This window comes from Trachinotus anak, unplaced genomic scaffold, assembly GCF_046630095.1.
Source record: "Trachinotus anak isolate AG129_WGS33_773 ecotype Australia unplaced genomic scaffold, CSIRO_AGI_Tana_v1 ptg000024l, whole genome shotgun sequence".
Taxonomy (NCBI): Eukaryota; Metazoa; Chordata; class Actinopteri; order Carangiformes; family Carangidae; genus Trachinotus; species Trachinotus anak.
Genome location: NW_027273875.1, coordinates 6,619,654 through 6,635,345, shown reverse-complemented (window position 1 = coordinate 6,635,345; position 15,692 = coordinate 6,619,654). Strand labels below are relative to the sequence as shown.

General features: G+C 38.8%; 2 protein-coding genes across 3 annotated transcripts; both read left to right on the top strand.

Annotated features, from left to right (window-relative positions):
- Positions 1-607: 607 nt before the first annotated feature.
- casr (calcium-sensing receptor) lies at positions 608-4,906 on the top strand. The gene is made up of 6 exons (XM_071460981.1): positions 608-1,120; positions 1,207-1,513; positions 1,742-2,575; positions 2,666-2,896; positions 3,349-3,472; positions 3,567-4,906. Exons 1-6 carry the CDS (start codon positions 936-938, stop codon positions 4,700-4,702), a joined length of 2,817 nt encoding a protein of 938 aa, XP_071317082.1. The 5' UTR covers positions 608-935; the 3' UTR covers positions 4,703-4,906.
- Positions 4,907-7,205: 2,299 nt separating this feature from the next.
- On the top strand, positions 7,206-14,059 carry b4galt4 (UDP-Gal:betaGlcNAc beta 1,4- galactosyltransferase, polypeptide 4). 2 transcript variants are annotated; one of them, XM_071461021.1, is made up of 7 exons: positions 7,206-7,336; positions 7,455-9,159; positions 9,653-9,885; positions 11,249-11,436; positions 11,620-11,742; positions 11,856-11,960; positions 12,086-14,059. In XM_071461021.1, the coding sequence occupies exons 2-7, from the start codon at positions 8,895-8,897 to the stop codon at positions 12,219-12,221; spliced, it is 1,050 nt and encodes a 349-aa protein (XP_071317122.1). In that variant the 5' UTR covers positions 7,206-7,336; positions 7,455-8,894; the 3' UTR covers positions 12,222-14,059. The 2 variants fall into 2 exon arrangements, with proteins under 2 accessions (XP_071317122.1, XP_071317120.1); XM_071461019.1 differs by having other exon boundaries at positions 7,233-7,336; positions 8,608-9,159.
- The last annotated feature ends 1,633 nt before the right edge of the window (positions 14,060-15,692 follow it).

Below are 15,692 nucleotides of genomic sequence, written 5' to 3'. Positions count from 1 at the left end.
TGCATTATTTTATTCCACAATATAATTAAATCTGATTAATTCGTTTAGTGGAAAATATGATTTCTATCCAAAATACTGGTAACAATAAATTGAAATACATTTTATATGACTGTATGTTCAACTTCTAATGGTTAATGTGGCAAACAGTGGCTCTTAAAGGCATCAGTTACTTCATTATCACAGCTCTGCCCTAGCATTTTTCCAGCAGTATTAGCCAGATGCAGTAAGGCTACTATGGCTTTTCTCCATGGTGACTGGGTTCACTGGCCACAGCGTGAGACCGAGCATTTGCAGGAAGGAGGGTCATTAGAGTGTGACTTCACTCTCAGCTCATGCAAATCCTGCTTCTATTTTGGGTACAGGTGGATATTTCAAGCAACAACCTGTTACTGAGGTGTTAAATGTTCAAATTCATCTCTTTTTAGAAACAGGACTAGAGAAGTCAACTCGTTAGAACAAATCCAAACTCTTCAAAGACTTATATAACTGAGTACTCCTGCTAGGTATTAACGGCCTTAGGTCATGTTGGCTTCTAACACCATTCTGTCCTTGTTAATAAGGTACAGTGAGCTCAGTAATTGGTGGTTATTAGATGGTTAAACACACACAAGAATTATTTTATTCGGTTAGTTTATATCTTGCAGAATTACCAAGAAAATGAAAATAAGTCTTGATGATTTTTAGTTAAATAAAATTTCCTTTTGTACATTTCTATATATCTTCTGTGATTGTACCCATTCTGATTAGTCTTATAAAAAAGACATGACACGATTTTTGTTTTCAATTCTTCCAACAGACAGGCATTCTCATCGGTGCAAACATGAATAACACAAAACAGCGCAGCAGGCTGATTGGTGGGAGAAGATTATACTGAGAATATCTTCACTCTGAGAAGTTGAGGAAAATAATCCTATACCATTTGAAAAAAAGGAAAGATGAAACTACTTCTGTATTATCTGATACTCTTGGGGTCCGGTTATGTCATTTCAACTTATGGGCCCCATCAAAGAGCACAAATGACTGGTGATATTTTGCTTGGAGGTCTTTTTCCCATACACTTTGGTGTTTCATCCAAAGACCAAGACCTTGCAGCCCGACCAGAATCTACACAGTGTGTCAGGTAAAATTTGAGACTGGTTTTTATGTTGAAAAAAAGTGTTTTTGAAAACTGGCTGTGTTCAGCTCCATGCTGTGTTGTATTTGCAGGTTCAATTTCCGTGGTTTCCGTTGGCTCCAGGCCATGATTTTTGCCATTGATGAGATTAACAACAGCAGCACTCTCCTGCCCAACATCACTCTGGGCTACAGGATATTTGACACATGCAACACGGTGTCAAAAGCCCTGGAAGCTACCCTTAGTTTTGTGGCCCAAAATAAGATTGACTCCCTCAATTTAGATGAATTTTGCAATTGCACTGATCACATCCCATCAACCATTGCGGTAGTAGGAGCAGCTGGATCTGCGGTCTCCACAGCAGTTGCAAACCTACTGGGTCTTTTTTACATCCCTCAGGTGGGTAACTAAACAATGTCTCTATCAGTGGCCTTAAATCAGAGAAAATGTCATATATCCTGAAAATTATGCTTGCATACAATTAATTTGCAAAAGGGAAATTAACAGGAAACATAATACTTCCTGTATGATGTGTTTTACCAACAAAATGACAATTGATCAAAGAAAATTAACACCAATGAGAAGGACACAATGAAAACCGATTAACTGAAATCTTTCCCGTTTTAGATCAGCTATGCCTCTTCTAGTCGTTTACTGAGCAACAAGAATCAGTACAAGTCCTTCATGAGAACCATTCCCACAGATGAGTACCAGGCCACAGCCATGGCAGACATCATTGAGCACTTCCAGTGGAACTGGGTCATTGCTGTGGCCTCTGATGATGACTATGGACGCCCAGGGATTGAAAAGTTTGAGAAAGAAATGGAAGAGCGAGACATCTGCATTCACCTAAATGAACTTATTTCTCAGTACTTTGAGGATCATGAAATCCAAGCTCTGGCTGACAGGATTGAAAACTCCACAGCCAAAGTAATTGTTGTGTTTGCCAGTGGACCAGATATTGAGCCTTTAATCAAAGAGATGGTGAGAAGAAACATCACAGATCGCATTTGGTTAGCCAGCGAAGCCTGGGCAGGTTCCTCCCTTATTGCTAAACCAGAATATCTTGATGTTGTGGCAGGGACTATTGGCTTTGCGCTAAAGGCGGGGCAGATACCTGGCTTTCGAGAGTTCTTACAACACGTCCAACCAAAGAAAGACAGTCATAATGAATTTGTCAGGGAGTTTTGGGAAGAAACCTTCAACTGTTATTTGGAAGACAGCCCGAGATCACAAGAAAGTGACAGCACTAGCTTCAGGCCTTTGTGTACTGGTGAGGAAGACATCACAAGTGTTGAGACCCCGTACCTTGACTACACACACCTTCGTATCTCCTATAATGTGTATGTTGCAGTGTATTCCATTGCACAGGCCCTGCAGGACATACTCACCTGCACACCTGGACATGGACTTTTTGCCAACAATTCCTGTGCAGATATAAAGAAAATGGAAGCATGGCAGGTAAAATATTGCATTTCCCTATAACCAGAGCAATTAAATACCTAATTTCTTGATATGTGAATTCTCCAAATGTGTGTTTGTGCTTCACAGGTCCTGAAGCAGCTCAGACATTTGAACTACACCAACAGTATGGGGGAAAAGATGCACTTTGATGAGAACGCAGACCTGGCAGCGAACTACACCATTATAAACTGGCACAGGTCTGCTGAAGATGGCTCTGTGGTGTTTGAGGAGGTTGGATACTACAATATACATGCAAAGAGAGGAGCCAAACTGTTCATTGACAAGACAAAGATTCTGTGGAATGGGTACAGCTCAGAGGTCAGTGAAATTGTTTTTCAGTGCATTCCTGTGTTTCCTGTTTTTTCATTTTCCTGGCATGATATCCTTAGAATTTTCTGCAGGTAATCACAGCAATGAAGGACAACATTGAAACCTGCTGATAAAGTGAAGAATTTAGCAAACAAACATTATTAGAGTTTTTTGTTGCTTGATTTCTTTCTGGAAAGCATCTTACAGCTAAGCTGATCTTAATTCGTAGATTTGAGGTTGGAAATAAGATTGTTAACAGTATATTTGAGGGCTATAAAACCAATACTGTGAATTGGAAGATGCTAAAACACTAGAAAGAAATTGCAAAGTTGGGTGACACTTAGGGTTCATCACTATGAATGACCACATATGTGCATCTTTAAATTGCACATTTACATCCATTCTAACTTTATTTTCAGTTCTTTCTCATGCAACTTTTCTGTCAATTTCAATTCCTGTAGGTGCCATTCTCTAATTGCAGTGAGGACTGTGAACCTGGCACAAGAAAGGGGATTATAGATAGTATGCCCACATGCTGCTTTGAATGCACTGAGTGCTCAGATGGAGAGTACAGTAATAATAGAGGTATTAAGAAGTCAAACATTCACACTCATATTCTACTAATGTTACATCTTGTTACTATTACAGTTTTAACACACATGATTTTTCATTTATACAGATGCCAGCGTTTGCACCAAGTGTCCAAATAACTCCTGGTCCAGTGGGAACCACACATTCTGCTTCTTGAAGGAAATTGAGTTTCTCTCCTGGACAGAACCTTTTGGGATAGCTTTGGCCATATGTGCAGTCCTGGGTGTTGTCTTGACAGCCTTTGTGATGGCAGTCTTTGTCAAATTTCGCAACACCCCAATAGTAAAGGCCACAAATCGAGAACTGTCCTACGTCCTCCTGTTTTCACTTATCTGTTGCTTCTCCAGCTCTCTCATCTTCATTGGGGAGCCACAGGATTGGACATGCCGTTTACGCCAACCTGCCTTTGGGATCAGCTTTGTTCTCTGTATCTCTTGCATCCTTGTGAAAACTAACAGAGTACTTTTGGTATTTGAGGCCAAGATCCCCACAAGTCTCCATCGTAAATGGTGGGGATTAAACCTACAGTTCCTGTTAGTGTTTCTGTGCACATTTGTCCAAGTCATGATATGTGTGGTCTGGCTATACAATGCCCCTCCTTCCAGTTACAAGAATCATGACATCGATGAGATCATTTTTATCACCTGCAATGAGGGCTCTGTGATGGCTCTTGGGTTTCTTATTGGCTATACATGCCTCCTGGCAGCTATATGTTTCTTCTTTGCATTTAAATCACGGAAACTTCCAGAAAACTTCACAGAAGCCAAGTTCATCACATTTAGTATGCTTATATTCTTTATTGTTTGGATCTCTTTTATCCCTGCCTACTTTAGTACTTACGGCAAGTTTGTTTCAGCTGTGGAGGTCATTGCTATACTCGCATCCAGTTTTGGGATGCTGGCCTGTATCTTCTTCAACAAGGTCTACATCATTCTCTTCAAACCATCCAGGAACACCATTGAAGAGGTCAGATGCAGCACTGCAGCGCACGCTTTCAAAGTGGCTGCCAAAGCCACACTAAAACATAGCACAGCTTCAAGGAAAAAGTCGAGCAGCATTGGTGGATCTTCTGCCTCAACTCCATCTTCATCCATCAGCCTCAAGACCAATGGCAATGACTGTGACGCTACTTCAGGAAAGCATAGGCCAAGGGTGAGCTTTGGCAGTGGAACAGTTACTCTGTCCTTGAGCTTTGAGGAGTCGAGGAGGAGTTCTCTGATGTGATAGCATGTGCGTGGATGTGTCAAATTTCAGCTTCATCGGTCACATTAATAGGGTGTGTTTTGGACTTTATTTTGAAATGCATTTACATGTAAAACTTTTCATCTTCCAATTTTCTTAACATTTTGTCAGAAAGATGATGTTTCACTTCACAACATCAATACAGCTAATATACTGTAATATACCTGAATCCTGTGACTCACTAATGTAAACAATGTCTGCTAATAAGAAGAAAACATTTTGTACAATTAAAAACATTACATTAAATCCTTAAGTTGTTGTTTTTTGATGTGGTATCTTGTTTAGATTAGTGAAGTCTTATTTCACATAGAATATCTATCTATCTATCTAAATGGAAACACACAAGGCACTTTTACATGATAATACTCACTGTTATAGGGGCAGGGTTGCTGAAGAGCATTTACATAAACCAAAATCAAAAGCTTGATTAAGACAGCAGGCAACTCAGGTTCACTGACAAACTAAATGTGGAGGTAACTCTGTGTTCAGCACAAAGACCTGGCTGGTAACATGGAACAACATTAAACCAGTGGACAGCACAGGCTCTTCAATTGGATAAGGGAGACCACAGGATGCATGAGTCACACTGTAAACACACAATTACTGGATGTCGACAAAATGTTCCGTACTTGTGATTATGTTCTACTGTGTTCAATCACAAGACAACAAAAGAAATGGAAGCATAATCCCCCAACATAACACTGTGAAATCCATGCCACCTTATGCATCACATGTACAGTAAAAATAACTCTAATTCTCTCTGAAATATAAGGCTGAATAAAAGAAAAACCCACATTGAAAAACAAAAGAAAACAATTAACATACTGATGGATGTCTACTGGGCATTTTGGTGTAGAGCTTTCAGAGAATTTTCTTTGCTTGCTTTTCACAAGTCCCTAACAACTGTAAATAGTGCAGGCCTATCTCACATGTCAATGTCATTCTCGCTATAGGCCCACACCACACAATCATGTCCTCACAGCATGAGGGATGTATAGGAAGGCAGAAGGGGTAGTTTGGGGAAGGCATTGTTTACTCTATCCTTTGAAGCTTTACTGTGAAGCCATTAAGCTGTCATGTTCTGAAAAGACAGGTAAAGTGTTTGAATTTTACCAAGGGCTAGTGGTCAAAGCTTAGACATTTATTACTCAACAATGCCACCTGGCCTAGGAACTGTACCAAAGGAAATTTTACGCAGGAAAAATCTGTGGCGAAATCCACCACATGGATCTTTCCAAAAGGGAATGTCTCAGTATATGAAGGAAACTGTTAAAAAAAAAAAGAAAAAGTAGGTAAAAAGGCATTTGAGGACTGCAGCACCTCCCACATGGCTTAACAAGAATATGTCATGCTGAGACATTCAGGATCATGGCTGACAACCTGAGTAAGCTGGAGCAGCTGCACAACTACCTCCTCTGTTAGCAGGAAGAAGACCTTTATCCTCAGCCAGTGGAGCCCAGCAGAGAGACCAGCATGTTTTCTGTGTCTGAACTGCAGGGAGCAGTGAGACAGTATTTTGGAAGAAATGACCAGGAAGCATTGAGTGATGTGAATGTACAGCCCCAGTTGTGGTTAAGAAGAAAAAAAAAAAGACGAGAAGTTCATTTCAAACAAGGGCTCTGGCAATGTCCTAAAGCTCACAAGTGCTGCCAACAGCTTTGTTAAAATCTCATATTTATACAGTATGTCCTGTTTACATTAACATACAATATGTTTATAATACTGATAGTGATTAAAGGGATTTCACCAGCAAGGAGCCAGTGATAACTGTTGCAAAACATTTTAATATAAACTGGACTGAGCTATAATATGTATTAATGTTCTTTTGTTTTTTTGTCTGGTGATGTTTTCCCCACTGAGGATGTAGCAAATGGGATTTCCAGGAGTGGCAGCGATTATTTTGAAAACTACCCATCAGAAGTATTTTTACAACACATGCACATGGGTTGAGCTCAATCAAGCCACCTAAAAAAAAACCCCCAATTATTTCCTATTTATTGCCGCTGCCTTCAAAATAATAGCTAATGTATGTGACTCCTGGTTTCATTAGAAAAACAAAATAGATACACACACATCCGAATGTATTTGCTGAATGCTGAGAAAAATTTGTGAAGATCCTTTGAGGACTATTTTGAGGACTAGAAATATGGAGTATGCCTAAATAGGCTTTGCACCTGACCACTTTATATGTGGTCATATACTTTATATGTATTTAAATCTTATAAACAGGCTTGGTCCTGGTCAAAACGAGGCGCATACCACTTTATCTCTCCTCTGAGACATGTCAATCAAACAGGGACGCCCCCAAGGCCTAATATCTAATTAATTACAGGATTATTTTCAGATGGATCTCCAGAACACCAAGCAGGAGGAATGAAATTAGCCAATGACACAGCAATGAGTTGTGCAAACAATTTACTGACTATTTTCATATTTCATTAGAATAAGTTGAGGTTTCTTGAGCCACAGTTTTTTTGGAGCCAGCCCCCAGCGGCCCTTGGTGGTATTACACTTTAAGGCACTTCCGCATTGGCTTCACTACACAGAACCGCAGCCTACGTCCATGTTTATATACAGTCCATCGTTGACAACCTGGAGTATCAGCTTGTGTATGAGGTAAGCCCCACCACGCCTTTGTGTCTATAAAATAATACACTCGCTTGCGTTTCACTGAAACAAAGTCACGCTGTGTTTTTTTTTTTTTGGTGCTGTGGCTAATATTTAACTTTCACAGCATGATAACTTAACAGCGCCTTCAGCGAGCTAACCGCTAGGTTAAACACGGAGCTCATGTGGGCACATTCAGAGCCCGTTCACGGCACAAAGTGTGGACCGGACAGGACAGGATGGAGGAGGAGAAGAAGGAGCTGCCAGAGGTGTAAAGTGACTGTGTCTGCTCAGAAACATCAGCAGATATCACCGCGGTGGACAGCTAACGTTAGCATGCCACAGCCCCCACATTGATGCCAACGTACAGGGTGATGGAAATGTGAGAAAAAGAAAAATAGCAAAAAAAAAAAAAAAAGTCAAAGCTTCAAGGTTATTAAGGCAATTAAAAGTGCTAGATCAATGTAGGCTATATGCAATGTGTTTGTCTTTTTATTACTAAATAAGACTGTTAGCCCAGGTTTTCTTTTGTGGATATCATTGTTCATAGCCACAGCTGAGTGTTGTTGTTATGCAAATATTAATAACAGTGGTGAAACGATTTGCCTTTTGAGTAATCAGTACACTGAAAATCAGCTATCATTGGTTAATGGCTGAAAACAATGATTATCAATCATTCCTTTAGGGGATTGTGATAGACACTTTGTTTTCTGTTTTCACTATTTGTTTTTGATGAGCAATGAGTCATTTGTAACAATTGACAGATGGATTGGCAATAAAAAATAAATGTTAGCTACAACCAGGCATCAACTACCCTGTGAGATAACGGTAGTCACATGTGGAGGGTTCAGTCTCATTGTGGACAAGTGAGGGGAAAGGTGAGGCTAAGCAGGCCGGCAATGTGAGACTGCACTTTGTTAAGTAGAACAGAAGAAGACAGGTGCACAGTTTCTAAGTGTAAAATTACCTTTCAGGAAGCTCTTTCAATGGTGTGTAAGAGGATAAATGGCTTTGGACAGCAAAGTAAAGAAAAGTGAGACAGTTGAAAGAGGGACACTTAACCAGCATCTTTGTTTGGGTTTCGAGGGTAACATCTCATCTGGTGCTTTTTGTTGTTGCATGAAAAGTGATGGATACTAAAGGATGTATCTCTTTAAAACTATAACCTGTCCTGTCACGGTGTCGTTTTGCACAAGAGGACATGGTAGTATTACATTATGATGCAAATACATCCAAACATTCTCATTTGTAACATGTTTTCTCTTTAAATCAATTCACAGGTTTAAAAAAAAAAATACATCTTGGCTTAATCTCCTTAAACTGGATTTTGAGGTTTCAGCGATGGATTTCCACTGATAAGTTTTCATAACTTCACAGAGATCAATTTAATGATGGACTGTCTAGATCAGCAGCATGCTTCATCACCATGAGATGACTGGTCAGTGAGTCTGTGGCTGTCAGTGTTTTTGCTGAAATGTTCCATGCGGAGGAAATATCTTAAACTATAGCCAACAACGTCTACAGTTCAGCCACTTTCACTGTTTCACCATAACAAAGTCAAACAGCAATGTTCACCTTCTGTTCGCCTGTGTGCAAGATTTTGCGCAGGGGGAAATATTTTGTACTGCTGGTTCTCTCGCTGTCAATCCTGGCATGGATTGCAACTTTTTCAAGCGAAACACTGAAGTCCATTCAGGTTTCCTCCGTCACATCACAAACTCTTGTCAAAGAAGACAGTCTAAGGGATCAACTCAACTCTTGGACAGCAGGGCCTGATCATTTAAATACTCCACCACCAAAAGATGAATGCCCTCAGGAGTCACCATTGCTAAGTAAGTATGCACAAATGTGTACGTTTAAGAGGTGACAAAGTTATGGTGTATATGTTATATGATTTAACTGACTGAGTTAATTAAAAGAAAAATAGTAAACTTCTTATAGGTTAATTAAAACTGTCTTTGTGATTATAAATGGTGGGACACACCATTCAAAGGGTTAGAAATAGTATTTAATACTGGTAAACCATTTTTTTTTTTAAATGTGTTGTTTCTTGGCTGTTGTTTTTTTGTGCTAAAGATTTTGATTTGTAAGTAAAGCATGTTTTTCAAAATTGTGTTATGACTTATTCCTTGAAAATTGTATTTGCAGCTGCTACATATTGTCTGTCCTGAATGGGTTGAAAAGGGAGGAAAAGACATAGTTTATACAGTTGGAAAAATGTTTTACCTTTTTTTTTTTTTTTTTTTTTTTTAAAGCAAAGCCCCATTTAAAACAAGCACCGAAGACTGAATTTTCAGTTTAAATTTATTAACTCTCTTTCTACAGAGGGAGCTGTGAAGCTGTTCTTTGAGTCCTCTCTGAAACTGAAGGACGTGGAGAGTGAGAACAAAGGAGTGACTGATGGACAGTATGAGCCCAAAGACTGCACAGCGAGGCAGAGCGTGGCGATCCTCATCCCTCATCGCAACCGAGAGAGACACCTCCTCTACCTCCTGCACCACCTGCACCCCTTTCTGCAGAGGCAGCAACTACATTATGCCATTTATGTCATCCAGCAGGTATGACTCCACATCGAGCTCAGTTTGACGTCACACAGTTTTCATATTAAATGAAATGATCATGTCAGGGGGACTAATATGGAGTTCAATTCATTATCATTACAATTATTAGTATTAGTAATTGTTTTAGTTGAAGTAGTTGTAGTTCAGGTTTCTGCTGGTAAATATTTTACTTTTGTTTATACATTTACATATCCTAAATTTCCTCTGAACCAGTTTCCTGACCAAGAAGTAAATTGTCATCTTGTTCTTTGTAAACTATGAATGTTAGCCCAGATTAAGTCAATGAAAGAGATTTTAAAAAATGTTTAAACGAACAAATGTGGTGTAATAGCACCTGAGGGGCACAAGTAGGGGAAAATAGCAACTTTAAGTGAAGAAATATTATGTAAAATAAATGTGTAACTTTGTTGTGTTAGTTGAAAGTAATTTTTTTCAAATGACAAAATCTCAAATAAATAGTCAAGTCAATTTCTATTTATATGGCGCCAAATCACAACAGAAGTTATCTGAAGGCCCTTTGCATGTAGGGCAGGTCTAGACCGTGCTCTTGATAATACTGATTACAGAGACCACCATGAGTAAGGCCTCGGTGACTGTGGCATGGAAGAAAAACGTCCTTTTAAGAGGCAGAAAGCTCAAGCAGAGCCAAGCTCAGCATGGGCAGCCATCTGCCCCAACCCATTGGAGAGAGGTGACAGGAGAGAGAGAGCGAGCGAGAGAGAGAGAGAGAGAGAGCCAGAGAGAGAGCCAGCCTATGCTCATGTGCTTGGTGGTAGAATGGTAACAGGTACGCAGCCTGAAATTGTGAAACTGACTGAAAGTTAAGGCATAACTTACAAATTAAAGTTGCAAGCAAAAACAACTGGCTAGAGCATTTTTTTTCTTTCAATGATTGGAAAATCTGTTGGCCAGCTGTTTTTCACATGGGTGTGTTCCTGCTGGAGACATAAAACTTGTAGACTTCAAATGATGTAACAAGTCCCGTTCAGTTATGCACAAAGAAACTTTGCTTAACTGAAGCAAAACATACTCACATGCCAAAGACAAATCATCTGCAATCAAAACATATTCCCAGTACTCCAACAGGAAATGATTATCAGTAGGTTAACCACAGAACAGGTATATACAGAATTGTGTGTGTCTGTGTTGTACACAGAATATTATGATGCCCCTTCAACAATGAAAATGAATCAATCACTCCTACCCTGCTACCTATGGAAAATATTTGTATGTTTTTCAATGGATAAAGAAAAGTGACACATCAGATGCAAGAGAAGAACAGAAACATGGACACTAAGCATTAACCTGAACATAAATGACTGTAGAAGACTGTGATTTTATTGTTTTCTTTTTTTTAAAGGCTGGTAGTGCAACCTTTAACCGTGCCAAGTTACTGAATGTTGGGTACTTGGAGGCCCTGAAGGACTACAGTTGGGAGTGTTTCATTTTCCATGATGTGGACCTGGTTCCTGAAAATGATCACAATTTATATGTCTGTGACAAGCAGCCCAAACACTTGGTGGTGGGCCGCAATGCTACAGGATACAAGTGAGTATATGACTAAGACTAAATTCCTGTAAGTGTCAGCAGTTAAACTTTATATCGCCCTTGTGGATAAACAACAAGGCATTAACAAATGGCTGTGTTCTCAGGCATGATATGACCTTGAAAGGCCTGATATCATCTTTAAACAAAACACATTTTTTTTTCCCCCCAATCTTCAACTCTCAGGCTGCGTTACAAAGGCTACTTTGGAGGAGTCACAGCCATGACCAGAGAGCAGTTTCTTCAAGTGAATGGATTCTCTAACACTTACTGGGGTTGGGGGGGCGAAGACGATGACCTTCGCATCAGGTGAGACAAAAAAGTGAAAACTGTATTTGAATTGATTTGGTGTTTGACTGGTGGTGGTGCATATTCCTTCACTCATTCACTGATGCAGGCGGGTTGTTCACTGTGTCGCGCAGGGTCGAGCTGCAGAAAATGAAGATTGTGCGGCCACCTGCTGACGTAGCTCGCTATACTATGGTGTTTCACAAACGGGACAGCGGCAATGAAGTAAACAAGGACAGGTCAGTAAATTTAGAAACGGCGATAATGTGTTATGCATGTTACAGCATATTTTAGGCCAATTAAATGTGTGACTCCTGATATGTGTTGTAAGTTCAGTCTCTTCAATGAACTTCTTTGTTCTCAGGATGAGGTTACTGGGACGAACACCACAGGTATGGAGGAAGGACGGACTCAACAGCTGCTCGTATAAGACTTTGTCAGTTGAGAGGCTGCCTCTCTATGTGAATGTTACTGTGGATATTGGTAAGCCACAGAGATGAGATTTCAAACTGGAAACCCTGCTGTGACCAAAAAATATTTTCTGATATATTTTATACAGTATGCCAGGCCTCTGAGTTCAGAAAAGCCACTACATGTGTAAAACACAACATATGAAGCACACTAAATGCACATCGTTTTGATTAGTTTACATATTAAAATTATGTTCAGGTGACAACCACATTAGCTGGTACATCTTCCATTTCATATCATGCCTTATTTCTTCATATTATTACCTGACTTTCCTCATAATGTGTCTGAGCAGCAGCTTTCAAAAAATAAAACCAAACAGTTTTATTTTTCTGTCAAGGAATGATTGGCTTATATCATAAAGAAGTTGGATGTCAACCAATTTGGATGCCTGGTAATATTCCAGGTATTTAAAATATGTTGCTAAAACATACAGCTGTCAGACTATTTAAGCATATGCCTTATTATCTTATAATGTGATGGTGTCACTTATTTTTCCTAAGCAGAGGATTTATAAACCAGAGAACAGAGCACCGGTGTAGGTTTGCAGAGCCGATAAGAGTAAGTTAATGCTGAGGTTGCTTGGACTCAAGGCAATGAGGTGTTTGATTTTTGGCTTAGTAGAGATGTTTTATTGAAACTGACATATTCATTACAAAATGTAGACAATGAGCATTTTATTTTATTTTATTTTATTTTATTTATTTATTTGATAGGGACAATGCGATTTAACATAGTTCCAGAACAGATCATGAAACTAATGTGCTGCACAAAGAGTTTATAGCTATTGCTAATTCTCAACTCCTGTCCCTAGTTGGGCTTTTACATGTACAATTCAACCAAAACAGTCAGTTTTAACTATCATAAAACAGACCAACAGATATACAACTGGAATAAAACACCATATTGTAATTCATTGCTTGTGATCTTTAATCTAAGAGGAGACAACACATCTGATAATATTATACTATTAGCTAAAATATACAGATGTACAAGGTGTAAAAAGGGACAACAATGGCACCACAAGGAGACAAATAAACAAAACTGACTAACAATAGATACAGTTACCGGTACCTAGAAATGGTTACAGCTATTGGATTTTAGCCAGCATTTAATCTCTGTTGTAAAGGAATTTATATCTGGAGTTATTTTGACTTTAGGTGGTAATGTTTTCCAAAGTTAGCAGCCTTGTGTGGAGAAAGCTTGTTTGGTATTTTGCAGTTGCCATTCACTACACTCCTAGTTACTTTATTAGTGTTTTGCCTTGAATATATCTGGAGAGAGACTCTGGGGCTGAACTGTTGATACATTTATAAACTAATTTGAGAAAGCAAAGACAAATAAAGCTCTCAAAACTAGGTAGATTGTATCTTTTCGTTATATGACAGTGATGCCATCAGACAGGCTTTTTGTCCATTACTTTCAGTGCCTGATTGTACAGAGATGTGAGGGGTTTGACTGTAGATGGTGACGCTTGAGCCCATACTGTGATGCAATATGAAAAATGAGAGAAAATCATAGAGTGCATAAATAACTGTGCTGTGTAATCTTTTATATATATATCAACACTGGACCAGTTCATAAGAAAAATTTGCAGTAAAGCTATATATATTCATTTTTGACTTTTGTAAGCCAAAAAAAAAAAGAATAGCAATAGAGCAAAAGAAATTGAAAGTGATGCCATATAAACTTTTTGAGAATGTCATTTGGTGGATTTATTTTGAATGTTTTTATGTTGATTTTGGATCATGTCATATTTTGTGTTGAAGGGTGAACGTTGATCAAGACACAAGGAGATTATGTATTTCACTTCTAATATGATTATTTTCTTTTTAGAAGACATTTAATAAATAGTATTTTTTCTTATAAATTGTCTCATGGTTTTGTGTGTTCTAGGGGAAGAATCTACAGTTTTAGCTTATCTGATAACAAATGCACCTGAGTGTAAGTGTTTTATCTGTGTAGTCATCAGTGCAAAAGTAACTGACCAGTAGTACAAAATATCATTAAATCCTGATGATCTTTGAGGGGATTAAGCTTGTTTTTGTTGTGGCAGCTGGTAGTACATATATTTTGATTTTCCTTCGTGCTTGTGGCTTATTATAAGGTCCTCATCTGAATATTTGGTGGCCCTAAGTCATACCGCACTGAATGCATCTCATCAGCACCTTCACATGTGTTCTTGCACCAAGATGGCTTCAACATGAAATTAACCCCCTCTAAAAATCTTCTTGCTTATTTATTCTATGTATTATGTTGTATAACAAGCCCAGTCTCACCAAAATGGCAACACCCTGCAGTGCATAGATCTGACCAGTAGAGGGCCTTAAGAGCACAACCAGCTAATCCAAGATCTTGGATTAGTCTGATTAGTTCCTCACATTCCCTTTACGAGCAGTTTAGTCCCTCTGTGACACGTTGTTGATGATAGGAGAGATACTGGGTGTGAATATAGGTTAGTTTGTGTGTCTAAAATTTGATTCCACGTTTTTTGTGCAACTAATTAAAAATGAGCCAAATGTAATCAAAAGGAATTTTATTACTGATGCGCTAGCACAGTGTAGCTGTGCATGATCCACCAGTCTACACTGAATAAGTGTTAATTTTACATTTTAATGAGTTTGTCCATCTTGGAGTTGAGTTGTTCATACTCACAAATATTGATTAGACCGTCCTGCTCTATCTTGAGTATTTAAATGTATTATCTTTACCTCCAAGTCAACAACATCTTACATATAAGGAGGAGTATTTTGTTCATTTGCCTCATTTAATCATTTCCAGCTAAATTATGCTGCAGATCTACAAAGACATTGCATCATTTTGAGGACATGTTCTAAAAGTTAAGGACAAGAATAACCCCCCTTATTATTCAGATACAATGAAACGTCTTCTCAGCATGAACAGACTTTTTTTTTTTTTTTTTTTTAACCAGTGTGCAAAGAAAGAGCGGGATGGACAGAATGATGTCATCTCCTGTTCCTATGGTGCAGAAAGAACGCTTTGTCTTGTGGAGGCCAGGCCTAGTCACTAGCTCACATGTGACATTCACAAAACACTTTTAGCACAAAAATATCAACTCTGCAAGTCAGAACATTTCGATGTTAAAAGACTGCCAGTGGTGTTTATGATGTGTACTGTATTGTTCCTGCTTGTAAATATAGTAACCTTTGTATACCAGAGTGTAAGAATTCCCCAGCGGGGTGTTCATATCTATTTACAACAGCAAGGAGAATAATAATTTATGGAAAATTTTTGGATTAAAATATAAAATGAAGACTTGATTTCTATATCATGACAGATTAACTCACACGTTCTTGCGTGGAAAGTAAGCTATTTTTCAAAACTGCTTTAGGAACCATACCAGACAAGGTCAAATTGTTTCATTGCAGTATTTCAGGGTATCACTGCACAGCAACAAGGTCCAAGGATCCTTTCTCTGGGTGCTCCTGTTTTCTGCCACAGCTCAAAGACATGCAGGTCAGGTGAACTGAAAACTTTGTGTG

Bases quoted from the DNA above. Each gene is read 5' to 3' on its own strand.
- casr (XM_071460981.1), top strand. From the start codon at position 936: ATGAAACTACTTCTGTATTATCTGATACTCTTGGGGTCCGGTTATGTC. The intron at 2,576-2,665 runs GTAAAATATTGC...TGTGCTTCACAG, and splicing joins AGAAAATGGAAGCATGGCAG to GTCCTGAAGCAGCTCAGACA. The intron at 3,473-3,566 runs GTATTAAGAAGT...TCATTTATACAG, and splicing joins AGAGTACAGTAATAATAGAG to ATGCCAGCGTTTGCACCAAG.
- b4galt4 (XM_071461021.1), top strand. From the start codon at position 8,895: ATGTTCACCTTCTGTTCGCCTGTGTGCAAGATTTTGCGCAGGGGGAAA. The intron at 9,160-9,652 runs GTAAGTATGCAC...CTCTTTCTACAG, and splicing joins TCAGGAGTCACCATTGCTAA to AGGGAGCTGTGAAGCTGTTC. The intron at 11,743-11,855 runs GTGAGACAAAAA...TGTGTCGCGCAG, and splicing joins GACGATGACCTTCGCATCAG to GGTCGAGCTGCAGAAAATGA.